The 20,000-nt window shown below is 46.3% G+C and overlaps 1 protein-coding gene across 1 annotated transcript in view; it reads left to right on the forward strand.

The window, feature by feature from the left end:
- gpc3 (glypican 3) overlaps positions 1-20,000 on the forward strand; it is a 95,130-nt gene that overhangs the window by 71,469 nt on the left and 3,661 nt on the right. The window contains exon 7 of the mRNA XM_030765566.1: positions 9,304-9,508. Within this exon, the coding sequence (XP_030621426.1) occupies positions 9,304-9,508 (205 nt within the window). The remainder of the gene's footprint in view (positions 1-9,303; positions 9,509-20,000) is intronic.

The raw sequence follows: 20,000 nt of genomic DNA on the forward strand, positions 1-20,000 counted from the left end.
ATTGAATCACAAAGAGTTTTCTAGTGTTGCTTTCTTTTTCTTTTTTTTTTTTTTTTACCCGAACTTATCACTCGAGACCACACTTACGGTCTTCAACCTGCAGCTGATGAAGTGTCTTATGCTATTTAGCACTTTGCTGTGTGAAAAAGTGGATTTGTCCATAATTCAGCTGTAACATTGCATGTTATTGTAGTGCACTGTCTTTTTGTAAACTGCTTTGTCAAAGCTGGTGTAACTATTAGTAACTGCCAGTCAAGAAGTTACTTTTCTCTTTCTCTACTTTTCTCTCTCTCTCTATCTTTCTCTCTCTCTCTCATACACAAAAAAACACACACACACACGCATACACATACACAAGCGTCAGAAGAAGGTTCTAAATTTGATGTGTGTGGTTTTTTGAGGAGCTGAGGATTTGATGTATGTGTTTTGTTGAAGGGGTGAAGGTTTGATGTGTGTATTTTCTGAGGGAGTGAAGGTGGTCTTTTGAAGGAGAACAGACATGAGGGTTTTTGAAATGAAGTGTGACCCCACACATAAAACCTCCACTGCAGACCCTCCATAAACCTAAGAGGTGCAGCATGGGGGCAGGGTCCACCCCCCCCCCCCCCCCCCCCCCCCCGAAAAAATCAGAATCCTACCCCCCACCCCTCACCCCCACTGTTTCACTTCCCTTTTTAGTTTAATGTCTCAATTCACTGTGGCCTGTTTCTCGACAACGCAACTCGCAATACTTTGCGAGTTCACATGAGGGAAACCTAAACATAGCTCCCTCTATTTTCTGCCCGTCTCTTTTCTATCCTCTCTGCGTCTCTCTTTCTTTATCTCCGTTCGTTTCTTTATCTTTCTCTCTCGGTCTCTCGTTCCCTTTCCTTCTCCCTCAGTCTCTGTTTTTCGCGTTCCCCCTTCCCTCAATCCCTGTCTGATTTCCCCATCCATTATTCTCAATCCTTCTCTCGGGCTGTCTTCGTCCTCTGTCCTGCTCTCTCTCTCTCTCTCTCTCTCTCTCTTTCCCTCTCTCAGTATCTCCCTCCCCTGCTGGCAGGGAGGTCAGACAGAGTATGTGAGAGGCCTTTTCGTCCCAATTAGTTGGCTGCTAATGAGGCAGAACCCCCCCCCCCCCCCACTCCCTCCCCCAATCATCCCCATCCTGCCCCCCCCTCCCCTTTGTCCCCCCCCCCCCCCCCCCCCCTCCATCCCACCCATTTCTCTCTTTCCCCGTGGCCCAGGGGCCAAAGACTGGCTCTCCCCTTTTTACTCTCTCCCTCCCCTCTTCCATATCAGTCGACCCACAGGCTGCAATTACCACACAGCGGGTGAAGAACAACCCCCTCAGTCAGGGCTCATCCGGGCAGCGGTGCCAGAGAGTCAGCCTGGCCCCTGCTCGGACGGAGAGTAGACACGGAGATCGGTGTATTCAGTGTCTTCAGAGCTCCACAATGAACCTGTGATGGAGAGAGGGGCGGTGTGGTCGCGAGAGCTAACACTGGTGATAGAGACTTGCCCATTGGAGAGGTAGCATCCAGCTTAAACTAGCAGTGTCGGTGACGCTAGTCTTCTGTGTTGGTCTCAACGCCAAGCAAACTGGGCCGCAGAAAGAGAGGACAATACGAATCAGCCGTGCTTTAAAACGATTGGCTGATTTCGGGTTTTGTTCACCGAGCTGGCGCTCTTACCCAGAGCAACTTACTTACAATTATCGATGTCATAGGTCACATGACTCTGGGGCAACCTTGGGGTTAAGTGTCTTGCTCAAGGCCGCATCGACAGTGAGCTCCCGCGGGTCGGGATTCGAGCCCACAGCTTTCGGCCGGTGCTACGCCGCTAGTCTAATGTCAGCCTGAGAATGAAAGAGCTGAAGGACATACGTGTATTCCCGTTAGAGTCGCTTTAAATGGTTTGGTTAAAACGGTATGAAGATTTGCTGGTATGAATTAGATAAAGTGTGGGGTCCAGATGGCATATAGCATAGGGTTAACACATCGTTTGCGTCTTGATGAATTTAGCTCATGTAGCTTACACAGCATTTATTTGACATAGATGTTGGCTAGTTCTCATAGCTTTAGCCTCCCATAGCAAAAAATGGAGCCAGGAAAAAACAAAAAAGCCCCCACAGGTGGTAGCTTCATAGACGCTTCTTTTTTGTTTTTCTCATGCTCGCATTGTAACTATAGCATCCCATTGGGTTGATTGAGAGACTTGGCTTCGCTCACAGTTTCTCATGGCTCGTTTATGGCTCGCGGCGCGAGCTGATGTGTGCGTTAGGCAGGGCGGGATGAGGGTAGGGGAGTTGGGGGGGGGGTAGGGGGGTTTGGGCAACTCACGTTGCTTTCCATCATCAGCCCCTCGCCGGGGGAACATAACGGGAGCCCCTCAGTAGATCAAGGGTCACACTTCCTGTTTCCTGTCTGCGCTGGGTCATCAGAGGGTCTCCGTGCGAAGGTCATGGACCCCTGAGTCCCTCTTTCCTTTTGTTATGGGAGCTCCAAACCTCCCCCCCCCCCCCCCCCCCCCCCCCCCCCCGAGCGGTAGGAGGAGTGAACAGGGAGGAGAGCAGCTGACACTTGTGGAGTGGTAGAGCACTGCTCAGTGTCAGAGCCTGATAAGAGTAAAGAGAGACAGAGGGAGAGTGTCTAAACACACACACACACGAACACTCACACGCACACACATATACACACACACACTGCTCTGTGGATTCTCACGAATTTGGTTCTGCCATTTTCAGAATTCTAGGCACTGAGTTGGCAACTTGGTTTCCAGTACATAAAAAAATAACAGAGGCTTCACCTGTCTGGAAGATAACTAAATGATTTTATCCTAATTCATTTGGCTTCTTCTTCTTCCTTGAAATAGAGAGAGAGAGAGAGACAGAGAGGCCTGTACACAATGCCCTTTCAGTCTCTATAAACACAATTATGTCACACCAGTGTGACGAATACGTTTCTCAGTTTGGTCCAGACGCATTGGTTTAAACAGTCTTCAACAGTATACACAGGCACACACAAGCACAGACGCAAACACAGACAAACACCCCCCCCCCCCCCCCCCCCCATCCTGCTGGGTGTGATCATGAGATGGGATTCGGGGGGGGGGTTAGGGTAGGGGGGGGGGGTGATCTGGTGATATGGACTGGACCATTCCAAACCACATGACTCTGGGAACCATGGCAATAACGTGTAAAGACCAGGGAGCAACAGACAAGCAAGGCTTGTCTTCAGACGCTAATCAGATTTAGCCACCGGTACTCACATCAGCCCCAGTGACGAAGCAAAACAGTCACCCCCCATTTTAATCATAAACATTCAAACCTTTATATTTGTGTGGATGAGAAAACTGCAAACTGTTTTGATTGGGGGTTTTTTTGTTTGTTTTGTTTTGTTTGTTTTTTTTTAGTCCATAACAGGGTCAGTCATCCAAATGCTTTTAAAAGCTTTTGCAATAGACCCATTTTTTTCTGTTTAAACAAAAACTCTTTTGAAAAAGTTCATTAACACGCTTTTTCATTAACACACTTTTTACAGATCAAATATTAAACATGTGATTTATATTAATGTCACGGTTACATGCAATTGTCAAAACAGAGTTTCGGTCTCCGTAGTCCAGAAAAGCAAAAAAACACAGAGTTCTATGGAAATGCCGACGAAAACCCCCCACCCCCCCACCCCACACCACCCCCAAAAAAAACCCTCTCTTAGATTTTTTAATCCAACTTGGAAAAAAATCTGGAAGTAGTCTAATAGTTGAAAGAGAAAAAGAGCACACACCCAGGCTTATGCGTGTGCAGTGGAGCAGAGCGTGTCTTTGTGCTCTTGTCTCAGTGGGCATTAAGGTAAGGAAATGAATGTGTCTGCGTCAGGCCGCTGTCGGTTGCCCCTGCCCTGTGTGACTGACGCTTCTGCAAACACAGAGCCAGAGAGAGAGAGAGAGAGAGAGAGAGAATATGTGGGAAGGATAGCGAAAGGGAAGAATGAAGATGAAGAGAATTCTCCTTCTTTCACACTTTAAATTCACTAAAAGTTGGGTAATGCTCTGGAAAAGCAAGCATGTGGTGTCTGTGTTTGTTTGTTTGTTTGTTTGTTTGTTAGTGTGTGTGTGTGTGTGTGTGTGTGTGTGTTTCCTGTGGAGGTTTCCATGACTCACTCTGAAAACGCGCATCTTTTTCCCTCTCTGTTCTCTGCAGGTAAGTGCCATCATCAGTAGGGCTTAAAACCTCCCCGCATGCCACATTATTCTCTACAACAGCCCCTTAGATAGAGTCTGCCTGCCTGCGTACGTGTGTGTGTGCGTGTGCGTGTGTGCGTGTATGTTTGTGCGTGTGTGTGTGTGTGCGCGTGTGTGCGTGTATGTTTGTGCGTGTGTGTGTGTGTGCGCGTGTGTGCGCGCGTCTACAGTCCGGTGATAACTGCCTCTCCACCTCGTAATCATATTGACACTCCAAAGGACTCTCTGTAGGGCAGAGGTCATACCCTTTGAAGAATGCAGGAAATCGTGCATCAAACTGAATCAAGCCGAATTACACGAGAGGATTATTTGATTATGTCAGATACGTCCCTAAAAGTACAGCGAACTCATAAGGCCATGTCCCCTGAGATGATCCTCAAGGTGGGAAAAGTACAGCAGCATCAAGGCTTTATACTTTGGTAAATTATGTCCTGGTCAGGAGCGGGGGGCGGGGGGGGGGGGGGGTATCATGCAGGCAGAAACTCCATATGTGCTCCCTGGCCTTTAAGAGAGTTGTTCACCCTCCACTACGCATGTCCAGACATGTCCACATCCTTGTGAGAGAGAGGACAAAATGCGCAGTTTGATTCTAATCAGACCAAAAAAAAAAAAAAAACATGCTTTTTTTTCTCCTTGTTTTCACAGTAGAATACACACACACACACATACACACACACACATTTGTGAGACTTTGTTTGTGTAGCGATTGACTGTGTTTGGGTTTGAATGCAGTGTCGTGTCATGTGGCGTAACCTGCTGTGTGTTGTGCTGTCCTCTGTATAACTGCACTCCTGTGTAAAAAAAAAAAAAAAAAGGGGGGGGGGGGCAAACCACAGCTGTTATCTCTGTCCTTTCGGGGGCCCTGTCGCCTGGCCCCTCGCTCGGTCTCCTGCTGCTCACTGCTCCTGTGCTGTGCGCTGTGGTTTGCAGTGAAATAAAAAAAACATGTCTCCTCATGTTGGAGATGACGAGGCCTGAGTCTCACTGGAGGCAGACACTTGCTCGAAGGGGAGCAGGTAGAGTTCTGGGGCCCAAGTAAAGGCCGCGGAGTGGAATCTGGTAAAACAGGAACATTCTAGAACTGGACGGATGTCGAATAGAGTTCCGTATGATGCACACAAGTATGACAAAGGCTTACGAAATGATGTTTTGAGGCATTAGCACAATTTGGCTTTAATGGCTGTTTTCAGTAAGGAATTTCTCTTTCTTACTGTTAGAATGCCGTCGGAATGAATCAACAAGTGTTCGTGTGTGTTGTTTGGTATATGTGGGTGCCAGGTTGGGGTAAATCCCACATTGTTCCAAGGCTTCAGTGTGGTTTTATTAAACCAGCCAGTGTGTGATTGTCTGGCTCTCTTGCCGTGCTCATCCCTGATCCTCCGTGGAGTCCAGGCTGCATGTGGGAGGCAGGGACGGCCTTGCGGTCGCTCCGTCTGCCCTGGCTCACGCTGAATGCTCTGCCACATGTTGGTCTTTGTGTGGAGGCTTCTGCACACGCAGTTTTCCTTTGTGACTTGTGCCGTCGTGGATCGGGAAGATTCTGCGGCCGTACAGAAACACTGATTGCATGTTTTCTCTCCGTCCCTCTGCTCAGCAGCATTCCAGGATGAAAACACACACACACACACACACACACACACACACACACTCATGCTCCCTCTGCTTTCTGTACCGCAGAAAGAGAGAGTTAAGAGAGAGGGAAGGAGGGGAGAGAGATTTCTCTTCAAGTATGAGCATGTTCTTGATCCAGATTTTTCGCCAACGTGTTTTATTTGTTTCCTGCCTGCTTCCTCCTGCCTTTGTCGCTTTTGGTGTGTGTGCGTGTGTGTGTGTGTGTGTGTGTGCGCATGTGTGTGTGTGTGCGTGTGTGTGTGCATGCTTGTGTGTGTGTGTGCGTGTGTGTGCATGTGTGTGTGCATGCGTGTATGCGTGTGTGTGCGTGGGCGTGTGTGTGTGTGTGTGTGCGCGTGCGTGCGTGTTTTACGATAGATGATTCCGGGACAGCGTAAGTGAGGTTTTTCCTTGTGGTGACTCTGAGGCTCCTGCTTGTGGTGACTGACTTAGCCTGGAACACACAACATCACTTTCAAGCCAAACTTCCTCTGCCACCGCAGCTTTGCGTGTGTGTGTGTGAGTGTGTGTCTTTGCGCGTGGGCGTGTGTGTGTTCCTGTGTTCTTGTGTTCGTGTGTGTGTGTGCGCTTGCGCGTGGGCGTGTGGGTGTTCGTGTGTGTGTGTGTGTTTGCGCGCGCGCGCGTGTGTGTGTGTGTTCATGTGTGTGTGTTCATGAGTTTGAGGGCAGGTGGCTGGAATCTGTCACCGCACACTTTTCTCTCCATACACCCTGCGCTAAACACGGAGCGAAAAACGTGCCCTGCGGGCTTTCCCTCTTTTCCCTTCCACCTTTTTTTAGTGGTTGTTTTAAAATACACTGAACCACATCTCTTGCTCCCTCTTTACAACTGTTTGCTTTCAAAGTTTAATTTGTTTGTGGGACAGCCTGTCTCCCTCCGTTGCCGGGCAACAGTCCTCGGAAAGAATTCCGAACCCTCAGTAAATCTGTGGAGGCCTCTGGCACACGTGGTCCGCACAAACACACTTCTCAAACAAGAGACCTGACTGCATTTAAATCCCTTTTTTTTTTTCGTAGAAAACATTGTTTGAGGCAAGGGAGAACACTTGTTTTATGTCGAGTAACACGAAGTGGAGGAGGTTCGTCCCAGTCACACCTGATGTACTGTGCTTTCAACAGGTGGCGCTCTTTTGCCCCCGTTTATTCATGAATCTCCAGGGCCTGTGAGGCCTCCCTGTTTCCCTGGGTTATCACTGAGCGAGCACCAGCGGGAGAAGTCAGTGCTGGAGTGAATCAGCGTTTCTCTACCGCCCTCAATGACTAGCCCTGGAGAAATGCTCTCAGCCATCAGCTGTTCTGAACTCCAGTCTCTTGAGCTGAATGGAGACTTGTTCATCGGTCTACAGGGAAGATGGGATATGTGTCTGTTCTCTCAAAGAATTCTCTGGAGAAATGTTTCTATTGTGAATCACAGACGGACTTGTTTTTCTTTCGGAGTTAGTATGGGATGTTTGTCTTTTTTGACCGATGTAACTTGATGATTATCGCTCTCTGTTATTGCTGTGTTATGGTCTTTATTCGACTCAAAGACCACAGTGCTCCTATTTGTGCAGCCATCCACGGCAAGAGGCATCTGATCTCAATTTTCCTCCTGTAGAGACACACACACACACACAAACACACACACTCTCACACACACACACACACACACACACTCACACACACACACACTCACACACACACACACACACACACACGCGCGCACACACACACACACACGCGCGCGCACACACACACACACACACTCACACACTCACACACACACACACACACACACACATACACCCCCCCCACACACACACGCATACAAAACAAAAAAACAACAACACGCACATACTTGCATCCGCACATGGGAAGGAAATCAATAAAAGAGAGAAGAGAGGGAGAGTGGGATACAGAATGGAAAGATGAAAGGATAAGTAAGAGGGGAGGGGAAGGGGCGATGGAATTTCGTGCAATTTACTGGGGAAAAGCTCAACATTTTGTTTATGTTATGAAGTATTCAGTTAGTTATTTGCTTTGATGTTTTGTTTTGTTTTGTTTTTTTTCGCTATTGTTTTTCCTGTTCCTTTTTAAATCAGACCTTGCGGCATTCTGAAATTCCTGTAAAAGTCGTGGAATATTAAAACGGTGTCCCTCAGACCTAGGAAACGTCTGGAAAATTCATGGGACGATTAGCGTAATGTGCATTCAAGTGTGAAAATCGGTGTTTAAACAATCACAATGATGGAGATGGCAAAAAGTCGTTCAGGATGGCCAACGGTTGCCGTAGTTACTGATTAACCAGTATGCCCCCATTTTTCACGGTGCACTAAACTTGGGAGCTCTCGTGTTCTTTTCCCTTTGTATAATATCTTAATTGTTTTGAACAGTTTGCAGTATTGTGAAAAAGTGGCCACGAACTTTTCTTAAATGTCTCAGAAAGGTATGGAACAGTTTTCAAACTTCATCTGTCGAAAATATGTATGACCTCTGGAGCCTCGCAAGCGTTCCCTGTGTCGACTGATTGAGCTCTGATCTGGGATGATCTAATTTACCGTTTCAGTTTCTCCGTTCAGTTTATCATAAATGAAATACGGTATGTCTTAGCCGTACAGTAACAGACCACCATTAAATAATTCGCAAAAATATGCGAAATCATACGAAAATACATTCAATCTTTGGCTGAATGCAGCTGCCATCTGTGCATTGTAATGAGATCAGATCTACATGTTATGCGTAATCTAATCATGATCTCAGAGCAAATGTACTATTTTTGTAAAGGTGCTTGCCTGTTCAAGCAGCTTAGAGACAACTACTCATCAAAACTGCGTGCCAAGAGAAACAACACATGACTACACGACCCCACCAGCTCTGAGGATTCTGTCTCGACCAATGAAATGAATTATTCATCTCCACCTAGCAACGGCTAAAAACAGTCCAACAACACAGAATGTGGTCTGCTAAAAAATACTATGCAATCCCTTAGACAATAGCAGTTGCCACCGAACACGGAAATTATAGTTGATCTTGAACAGTGAAGAAAGTCTCTCTTTTTCTCAGAGTTAGGAGATCAGAGGACAGTAGACAGACTGCAGCAGTTTTTGAATATGGTTACTCTTTGTTATTATGACTTAGCACACTTGTTCCATACTGAGTGGCAGGTCTTGCTATCATGGAACTGCTTTGTTCGTGTCTTGACTGGAGGCACACATACGGTGTCTATCAGTAAAGAACAGGCAGACCGTAAAACAACAACAACAACAACAACAACAACAACAACAAAACACCGCAATACAAGCCGACACTGGCCAACAACTGTACATAATGTTGAATTTCAGCCTGTCTTTTTGCAGCCTTCTAGTCTCTGCTCTCACAAACCCAGAATCCTCTGTAAAGCTGTTTGCTCGGCTGTCCTCAGCGAGCCGTTTCGTAAAGACCGCGTAAACCCCAGTGTTCTCTTTCCTTTCAGCTGCTGCGGATGGTGACCGTCACAGAGAAAAGGTGGCGTGCGCAGCCCGGGGGCAGCGCCGTGAGGAGAGGTCCGGACGGGCGGGACCAGGACGAGGAGGAAGACGAAGGCCTGGAGAGCGGCGACTGCGACGACGAAGACGAGTGCGCCGGCGTGTCGGGCCTCGGGCCGCCCCCGCGACGAAAACGCTTGCGCATCTTTGCAGGTCAGACGCGCGCCGCCTAACGCTACACCAATGGTCAACTTTTCCATTTAAACAAAACAAACAAACAAACAAACAAAGAAGCAAACAGAAACAAACGAATGCTTCTTAAATGTGTCGCTATAAGTAAAAAAACTGCATTCCTGTTGAAAAAAAAAAAAAAAAACTTTGACTAATTGGGTTTTGCATGTAAACCGGTCGGTAGCTTCATATGCTTGAACAGGCAGGTAGTCATTCTCTGTTTTTTTTTTTTTTTGTTTGTTTTTTTTTTTAAATCACTGACCTTTTGACCTTTACGTTGTCAAAAGAGCACAAACAAGGAAAATGAGAGATGTTCCCTTTGATCCCCAAAAACAAAGCACAAAAGAACCAACAAACCGTGCTAGTGCAAAGAAACCAAACAGAGGCAAAGAAAAACAGCAGTGATTCAGGAACAAGGAGTTTGATACTGACTGACAAAGCCCGAGCAGCTGAGTAAACACGGCCCAGGGAGTTGTCCTCTGAGTCGGCCGTGTTGTGGCCGAGGTTTGGGCTCTCTGAGCAGAACCGTTGGGATCTTGGGGTTAGGACAGGAATCCGACGTGTCCAGCGTGAGGGAAGGGCTGGGTAAAGGAGCTATCAGCCCTTTCCTCTCCTGGAGAGGAAACCAACCGACAGAATGATGTTGTATTAAAGAGCGTATTAGGCGGCGAGGTTTGAACGTTCTGTGAAACTGAAGACGGACTATTAAATGGTACTATATTACAGTGGGAGCACACATGTCCACCCACCCTCCTAAAGCAGATTTATAGCTTTAATTATTGAGAATGAGGGGAATGTGTTTCATGAGGTGGGGCCAGCACTTGGCAATACATCTTTTCTTTCTTCTTATATCTTAGTGTGTGTATGTGTTTGAGTGTATATGTACAATCCTGAATTTGTGCATGTGTGTGTGTGTGTGTGTGTGTGTGTGTGTGTTTGTGAGCGAACATGCGTTGTGGTCTGAATTTGTGTATGGGTGTGTAGGTTTGTGTAAGTACGTTTGTGTAGGTGTGCCTGTGAGTCTGTATTTCTGTGAGTCTGAATTTTGTGTTTGGGTGTGTATATGTATATATGTGTGTGTGAGTATGTGTGTGTGCGTGTGTGAGTGCGCATGTGTGAATGACAGTGTATGTGTGACTGTGTCTGTGTGCGTGCTTGAGTAGCGGAAGCACATTTCTACATTTTTCTGTGTCTGTTTGTCTGAATACTCAGTAAAGTGCTGTTGTGTGGTTTACAGCGCTTGTGTCAGTCTGTGATGGGACAGGTATAGAGATAGCAGCTGATAGGCAGACAGTTACCCAGTGATGAGCCATTGAGGGTCTGCTGACCTCTGTGTCCTTTTATCCCTTTTTGGGTGATCAGAGAAGGGGGTGGGGGAGGTGGGAGGGGTCAAGATGGCAAAGGTCATCCTTGGGCAGATTCACTAATGGATGGTCTGTCTGGGCCTGGTTTTCTGGACGAGATGGACGAGATGGATCTGGTTTCAGAAAGCTCTGCAGCGGGGCGAGAACCACAGCCCAAGACAAGGGGCCTGGGAAAGGTGACAGCCAAAACACCAACAAGGTGCAGACAAGCCACAGACGAAGCCCCCCCCCCCCCCCCCCCCACCCCTCCCGGCTAAGTCCAAGCTGTCAGCCAAGCGACCGCATCAGGGATATTACGAACGATCCCGAGTGATTGATCGATTGAGATCCCTTCTAGGCCCAGATTCCACCTCCCCATCCCCTCCGCCCTCCTTTCCACAGGGCACCCCCCCAACCCCGCCACCCCCCACCCACTCATCCCATTCAGGCCAAGGAATTCTTCACCCATACATTCTCTGAAGAATTCCAGGCCGGCGGAGCTATTCCAGGCCAGAGGCTGCAGACACCCAGTCACACAGAGAGGGAGAGCGAGAGAGAGAGAGAGAGAGAGAGAGAGAGAGAGCTCATGAAAGCTGGGGTCCTGCCTGTCTGACTGCCTCACTTTAATGTCATTCAGCCTGTCAATGCTCATGTGATCAGACCACTGCCAACTCAGCAACTTATGACTCACATCTCAATGTGTTCCATATTTAAGACCAACCAACAAGGAAAAGTCCCGCAAAAAAGTTTTTTCTTTTTTTTGGTATATTAAAGGCGTTTTCCTTTCTTTTTTTTTCTCCTTAGTTATGATAGAGAAACTATGTCAAAAATGTGCTGAAATTTGTCTTTGACTGTTAATGACAGAAATGATCTAACAGTGGTATAATAATTGTGAGAGAAGTAAACTCTAGCATTCCATTAATCAGAAGTGTTTGAAAGAGCATATGACTAATTGGAAGGGAGAAGTCCCTGAGGATAAACGCAGGAGGGGAAAGCATTAGTGTTATTAATGAGTAAAGCCCATGATCGGGGGCAGGTCCTCAGATTGCCTCTGTGTGTGCATTCCTCTGCTACTCTGCTCTATAATCTTAGTGGATTTATCACTATTTTCATTTTTCCAATGAATTCTGATGTTGACATAGAATGATTTGAGTGTGGAAAAAAGAACGTTTCTCTGGGCTCTCTGTGTACCTGTTGCATGATTTCTCACTGCCAAAATACCTCCTCTCTCTCTCTCTCTCTCTCTCACACACACACACACACACACACACACACACACTCCTGTCTCTCTTTTTCATTTTCTCTGTTTTTCTCTCTCAGTTCTTCAGCGGAAGTCTCTCTGCACTCACAGACAGAAGCGAGCATGTATACACACACACACACACACACACACACACACACACACACACACACACAATCATACCTGAATGCATGCCTGGTTTCACAGTACCATAGCAGAGAACAATATACCAGCACAAGGCTTCCCATAATCCCAGCTGCTATTCAAAACCTATTTCTCTTTCTCTTCTTCCTCCCTCTCTTTTTATTCTCTCTTTTCTATCCTACCCTCATCTCTCTCTTCCCTCTCCCTTCCCTCTCAGTGCTCTTTTATGTAAGTTGTGAGAGCAAGTTCCTTGAAGTCTTGCCATCTTAACTTTGTTTCCCAGTAAAACAATAAGAAACACGTTACTCCCAGCCAAAGCTATACATTGGATGGCTGTGAGGCCTTTTTGCACATTGCCAACCTATTGAACGGACCGATTTTCTCCTTTAAAGCAATGCCATCCGCAGATCACAAAGCTGAAGTTGATAAATTTTGTTGTCCTGATATAGCCAAACATCCTTTAGCTGGGGGATTTTCCACGGGCTTTTGCTCCGACTCCGTCAGACTCCGTGTCTCTCAGGCCGCTCCGACGCACAGCGTGCGCTCTGTCAAAGGAGCTCGTGTTATTTTCCAGAGCTCAGCAGACGTTCACTCACTGTAAGTGATGAGGAGAATTTTTTCTTTGAAGCTCTCTGGCCCTTTATCAACGGCAGGGGTTAGCAAAATACAACGTGGAAATATGCCTGTAATGCGAAACACGCAGCTCACTGTGAGAGACCGGGCTGGGCCACAGACACAGGTCTGCAGGTCTGCTGTGGATTTACTTACTGGTACAGAGAGAGAGAGAGACAGAGAGAGAGAGAGAGAGAGACAGAGAGAGACAGAGAGAGAGAGAGAAGGAAAGGGAGAGAGGGGGAGAAGGAGAAAGTGAGAGAGAGAGAGAGAGAGAGAGAGAGAGAGAGATAGAGACAGAGAGAGAGACAGTGATTGACAGCAGGACCATGTGACTAAAGCTTTAACATACTCTGATACGCAGACACAGACACACACACACACGCACACACACATTAACAGAGATACATGTGGTATTCTGTGTTCACTCATGCTGCTGAGTGCCAGTGCTCCTCTCTCGGTTGGAGAAACGGGTACACTAATGGTCTCCACGTGGCACCTCTGACCCTTGGTACCTGAGAGTGAAGGGGTGTGGCACCCGTGTTCCATTAGCGCACAGACACTCTGCTGCATGTCTGTGCCAACACAGTAAACAAGCTCTGTAGGAAACCAACCAGTCCACTGATATGCTCTGTGTGTGTGTGTGTGTGTGTGTGTGTGTGTGTATGCGTGCTTCTGTCTTTGTGTATGGTTGTGTGTGTTTATGCTCCTGTTTGTGTGTGTGTGTTTGTGTGTGTGTGTGTGTGTGTGTGTGTGTGTGTGTGTGTGTGTGTGTGTATGTGCGCGTGTGTGCGCACAAGAAGGTGTCTGTATGTGTGCGCATGTGTGTGTATGTGTGATTTGTGTGTGCATCTGTGTGTGTATATTTGTGTACGTGCATGCACATGAATGTGTGTGTGTGTGTGTGTCTGTGTGTGTGCCTGTGTGTGTGTGTGTGTGTGCGCGCGCATGTGCATGTGTTTGTGTGTGTGTGTGCGTTCGTGCGCGTTTGTGTGTGTGTGTGTGTGTGTGTGTGTGTGTGTGTGTGTGTGTGTTCGAGTGTGCGTGTGTGCGTGCGTGCGTGCGTGCATGTGTGTGTGTTTATGTGTCTATAGGCATATCCAGGCGAGTCTGCTGTGATTTCACAGAAGCTGAGCAGCGAAGGCAGAACAGATGTGAGGGAGCACTGCCCATCGCTCCTCCAGCTGGAGAACGCTCTTTACATTGTGTAACAAATGGCCTTTAGTCTCTTAAAGGCCCCTGGAGTTAACAGGGTGGAAAATACAGGAAATTAAGTCTATTTAATCTTCATATAGTGAACCACATGCACCCATGCAACTGCTCCAGATCCCAGGGGTAGGACAGTGATGGACAGCGCACAGTTTGGCAGGACAGAGAGAATGTGTAATGTCTCTTTGTTCTCTTTACTATCTGTGTGTACACAACATTCCTGTATGAGTGAGTACAGTGTAACTCAGGTTTAGGTAGACAAAGTTCTCACACAGTGCATTGTCCTGCCCCTATGGGCACGAGTTCGTCTTCTTTTTGCAGGGTCGAGTCTTGAGACACATCCAGGTGTTTAATTTCTGAATGTGTGAGTGTGAACGTGAAGGCATGTTGAAGTGGAGGCAACTGCTGGAGAGTGGAGTTTAACAGGGCGAAAAGGATGGAATGAGTTCACGTCAAATATGTGTGGAGTTTACACAGTGTAGATGTTGTCCAGGCCAGACATTACGTTGGTCTGGAAATGAGATCGGTAAACAAAAAAATGGAGCAGATGATTAGTTTTCTTCCTCTCTGAGGAAACAGCAGTGGCCCCTGTCTCATCTGCAAATAATCGTGACGAGAGAGAGAGAAAGAAGGAAAGAAAGAAAGAAAGAAAGAAAGAAAGAAAGTGAAGAAAAGAGAAGAGAAAGAAACAAGAGAGAGTTAGAGAGGGAAAGAAGAGAGAGAGAGAGAGAGAGAGAGAAAAGAACACACAGAAAGAAAAAGAAAGAGCAAGAAAGAGAGAGGAAGCAGAAGAAGAAGAAGAAGAAGAAGAAGAGACGTTGGGAGAGAGAAAAAGAGAGAGAGAGAGAGAGAGAGAGAGAGAGGGGTGGGTCGGTGGGTGGGTGGTTGATCATAAGAAGCAGCGCGTTGAACTTAGATTCATCAAACCCCTGCATTCCCTTCATTGCCCCACCAGCAAAACCTTTTACGCCCCAATCACATGCCCCTGCTACAGTAATGAGACTGAGCCACCAACCACCATCTGCATAAACAGGCCCTGGACTCACACAGATGGAGGAACAGGATGGGTGGCTTTTATTACCCGGGCCACGGCCCAGAGGGATCTTTTTTCTTCTTTTGACTGATAAGACATTTATGGAAGATTTTATACAAAATTTCAAAATGCAACACAGACGTGGGAGCGGAAAATGGTTTAGCGATTGAAAGGGAAAGACAAGAAAACAACAGCAATAACAGAACAGTCACTGAGGCTCTTAAATAAGAGCCCACACAAGTGTTTGTGTTTATTCCTAAATCATTTTAGGCTGCGAAGCGGTGACGTCTGAAAGAGGAGAAAAACATGACAGTAGCACTTGTAATGGAAAGAACGGCAAATTCCGTTTTGGAGGGTTATCTGTCTATGGTTTTTTTTTTTTTGTTGTTTTTTTGTTTTGTGCTGTTACGCCATGCGTTCCCAGGAAGCCGTTTGCTTGTGTAAGAGTTTTATTTACATTAGCGGACACTTCTGAGGGTCCAAATTGATTCCAGACCTCCCATGCATTGTGTCTGCAGTCCCAGCTCCCAGCTTGGCCGCGGGCTGCATAATGGGGGGTGGGGGGATGGGGGGGGGGGGGGGGGGGGGTGCCTGCAAGGCAGCGACCTGGAGCTCACCCATCACTCCATGGGCACCGCAGACACATAGATCATCAGTTGAGAGCTGAGCAGTCTTCACCGATCATGATACACTTTTGTCGTTGCGGTGCTTTGGTGGCGAATACTAGGACGCAAGCATGAGCACCTGATCTGGAGTCAGTTGTTTTAAGATAGCGTGTCCCAATCCTGCAGGCCCACAGCACTGCATGTTTTAGCTTTCTCACCGCTCAAACATACCTGACTCAGCTCAACAGCTAATTACCAAGACATTATTTCGCTAAAACAGGTAGTTAGAGCTGGGAGAGACCCAAAATGTATGGAGGCAATGGTTTTGCAGGAGAAGGAGTGGAAAACACAGTTTTAAAGTAAACTCAGAGACATGTTAGTGTCTCTCCTGACACATGACCTCAGCGCTCCAAGGTCACTCTCCTGACCCCTTGTGTCAAGGAACCTCTATTTCTCAGTGTTTTTCTGGAATGTTCCCCGTCTCTCCCGCAGACCTGGTGCAGTCATTCCCGTGTAAGTTCAGGTCCAGGTAGTGAAGCCAGTAAAACCAGTGTTCATTTCATCGGTGTTAATGTTCCCAAGAGCAAGGGGACTCTCCAACCCCAAAAAGCCTGAGACTCACACCAGCTCTGCTCAGAGAATCAGCTCTTTGTGTGTTTGATTGGTTATGGTCTCAACTTCTCGCTGCCCTCTTCTTCTTCCTCCTCTTTTTTTTTTTTTCAACCTACAGCTCAACCTAACTCAGGAATTTGTTTTTCTGCAAATTTCTCTCTCTCTCTCTCTCTCTCTCTCTCTCTCTCCCTCTTCCTCTTTCTCTCTCTCTCCCTCTCTCTCCCTCTTTCTCTCCCTCTCTCCCTCTCTCTCTCTCTCTCTCTCTCTCTTTTTGGCCTCATTTTAATTCTTTTCGTCCTTTCTCTGTCTTTTTCTCACAACCTTTCCATGTGTTTGTGCCCCCCCCCCCCACTCCCTTCCCCATGTCTGTTCTCTTTTCCTTTCTCATCTCTTTCTGTTATCCTCATTCCCTCCATTTCCTCTTCTCTGTCTCTCTCACAGACCTACTGCTATAAATACTAATGAGTAAATCTAATTCCGTGCACATTACGAGTGAGAGGAGGGCTTTGGTGACGGTGGGTTGGTCAAGTCTCCACCGACACTACTGTCTCAACACAGGCCACATGATAATTAATAGGTGTTGACTTTCATTTGCCCTACAAAGCTGCCCATTCAAAGCACAGTTTGGGGGCTGATGAGGCTTTGAGTGTTCAGTACAGAAGAAAACAATCAATTATCTCCTAAACCCATAGTCATACTTATTGTATTAAAACAGCCTCATGAGTCAAAGTAAACAGCTGAAGAAACACTGACTTTGACTGCAACCCTTCCTCTGTTTAATTCCTCTCCCTTTGTCTTTTCACTCTCTCTCTCTCTCTCTCTCGCCCGTTAGCCCGGTGCCGTTAGCGTAATTACCTTTTTCCTTTTTGCTTCTTGCTCCTCTTTTTTTCATGTAATTCTCTCCCTTTGCTTTACCCGGTCTCCCCACTCTTTGATTAATTCTCTACTTGTCCTCTAGATACCCCTCTACCTCTCTCGCTCTCACACCCCCTTCCTCCCTCCCTCCCTCTCTCTCTCTCTCTCTCTCTCTCTCTCTCTCTTTCTCTCGCTCTCTCTCTGTCTCACCCTCTGTGGACAAAAAAAAGCTCATTCATCCAGTCTCTCCTGAGCTTGTTTCATGATTTCTCTTGACCAAAATCCCCCCCCCTCTCTCTCTCTCTCTCTCTCTCCCTCCCTCTCCCTCTCTTTTCTCTATGGGAGGCAGCAGTGGGAGCATGAGGTTCACTCTTAGGAGGTGGGGAGGGCAGAACTTTTGCTTGGCCTCCTCTGCCTGGTTTTTCTTGGCTTGGTCCATCGCTGCCTCTCTGAGTGGCCCTGTGGTCAGAGCCATGGGTGTGGATGCACACGATCACATTCTCCTTTCTCCCATTTTCCCTCCCTCTCTCCCTCTCTCCGCTCCTCCATCCACACTCCAACCTGCTCTGAACCCCAGACGGGCCTCTGCCACACCGTCACCTCCCGGATCACGGGTCATAGATCAGGTGCTTTGTGTTTTATTACATTTTTAATCATCGGAATTTGGCTGAAGTATTGTATTTACATTCCAGACATTGGCTGAAGTATCGTATTTACATTCCTGATGTTACAGATGTGAGGAGGTGTCGCATTTTTAACCAAACACTCTGCTCTCCAACATCAGCCCCACCATCATCGCTCATTCTCAACAGCAGTTTTTACAGTATCACCGTACAGCCGCGTGTGACCCGCCTTTTAGCGCTAAAAGAGTTCGATATGTCTGAAATCATTCACGGTGTGTATGAACTGATCCCAGTGATTCCAGTAAACTTAGTTTGATGTACGTCTTTACTTTCATCATGGCTCTGAACTGGTATGTTAGACCAGTATAATTGGAGGGGGGGGGCAAATCGCATTGCACACAAAATAACACCAGAAGGAATTTTGCTTTAGGAGTATAAACATGACTGCCAACTAACTGATACAATCCACAGTCTTTTTGGGATTAGCATTGTCACACACAAACAGGAAAGGATTCTGTGATATATCTCACCAGCTGTAAAAATATATGTTTAAACTTCAGTGCTACAGACTCACAAGAATATGGTATGCATAATTCCCAGATTATACATTTATTTGCTTAGATTGCTAAAGACTCTCACTGTCTGTCATGTGTTGCAGTGTGTCGTTTTCCATTGTATTCATACAACTTCATTTTACTCCTGTCTATCTATTCAAGAGATTCAAGAGTATCTATCTATCTATCTATCTATCTATCTATCTATCTATCTATCTATCTATCTATCTATCTATCTATCTATCTATCTATCTATCTATCTATCTATCTATCTATCTGTTTGTTGTTCTAGCTGTCAATCCATCTATCTATCTCGAAAGAGTTAAAGCAGAAAATGTCTTCTTATACGTTTTCATAAAGGGAAAAAAAAAACCCCGTCATGCCAGCTGGTTTATTGATGACTGGGCCTGTCTCTCCTGTTTTCGTAACCCCAGTCTGTGCCAGTGCAGCTTCACTCCAGAGCGTTTCCCATCTCCGCCTCATAAGAGGCACCTGTGTATGGAGCGCCCGACATTCCATACGGTTATCTGCACTCAGGGAACACCTGTATGGAGTCTCGGCTCCAAGACAAACAGTCAGCCTATATATCCAGGTGGGAATGCATCTGAGAGTTGGCATTGGCACTTGTCCTCCATACCTCTGCGTCTGATAGTTTGAACAGAGTCGCACGAAAGACTTTATATTTTGATTGAAAAAAAAAAAAAAACGTTTAGAAAAGGATTCAGGTGCTGTGAATTGAAATGGATAGAGAAAAAAAAACAGTCATGAAGTATTCACACATCTGAGTAAAACACTGTTCAAAATCTAAATATCATTTTTTTTTTTTCGCGAGTTCAGATTTCGCCTATTTAATGACAGTGTGTGTGACCATGCAGTGGTGTTTTTGTTGTTGTTGTTGTTGTTTTTATTGTTTGTTTGTTTTGGTTTGTTTTGGGGGTTTTTTTGCTCATTTTACAGTTTTCAATTTTATTTAAGCTTGCTCATATTATTTTTCTCTCATGTGTCTTTTCATCTAAAAGAAGAGCCAGAACTACTTCTAGTTATTCACAATTAGTGATGAGTAATTAGTAAGATGATGGTCAATCAAGTCTTGATGTAACCTTTTTATTTATTGATGTGTTGGAGAAGTCTATTGAAAATGCATATGTACTTTGAGAGTGTTAATGTTATTGTGGAAGGAGATTTGTTTTTTGAAGAGTCATGAAGTGCTCTTCAACAACGTCACAAACATGTTTATTGCTTTCCTCAAGCATGATCATAAATCTTCACCCTACAGGGACCCTACAAAGGTACAAACAAACTACAACTGACCCTTAACAATTCTCACCAACCCTGTCTGCTAGTGCCCTATTCTTCCTCTAAAAAGACCTGCAGTAAAGCAGGAGAATAGGCCTGTGTGTGTGTGTGTGTGTGTGTGTGTGTGTGTGTGTGTGTGTGTGTGTGTGTGTGAGACAGAGAAGGAGAGAGACAGAGTGTGTGTCTGTGAGTGTGTGTGTGTTTCTGTGTGTGTGTGAGAGAGAGAGAGAGAGAGAGAGAGAGAGAGAGAGAGAAAGAGAGACAGAGTATATGTCTGTCAGTGTGTGTGTGTTTCTGTGTGTGTGTGTGTGTGTGTGTGTGTGATATATTACACACACACAACATTGA

The sequence above is a fragment of the Chanos chanos genome, chromosome 2 (genome assembly GCF_902362185.1).
Source record: "Chanos chanos chromosome 2, fChaCha1.1, whole genome shotgun sequence".
In the NCBI taxonomy this organism is placed as follows: Eukaryota; Metazoa; Chordata; class Actinopteri; order Gonorynchiformes; family Chanidae; genus Chanos; species Chanos chanos.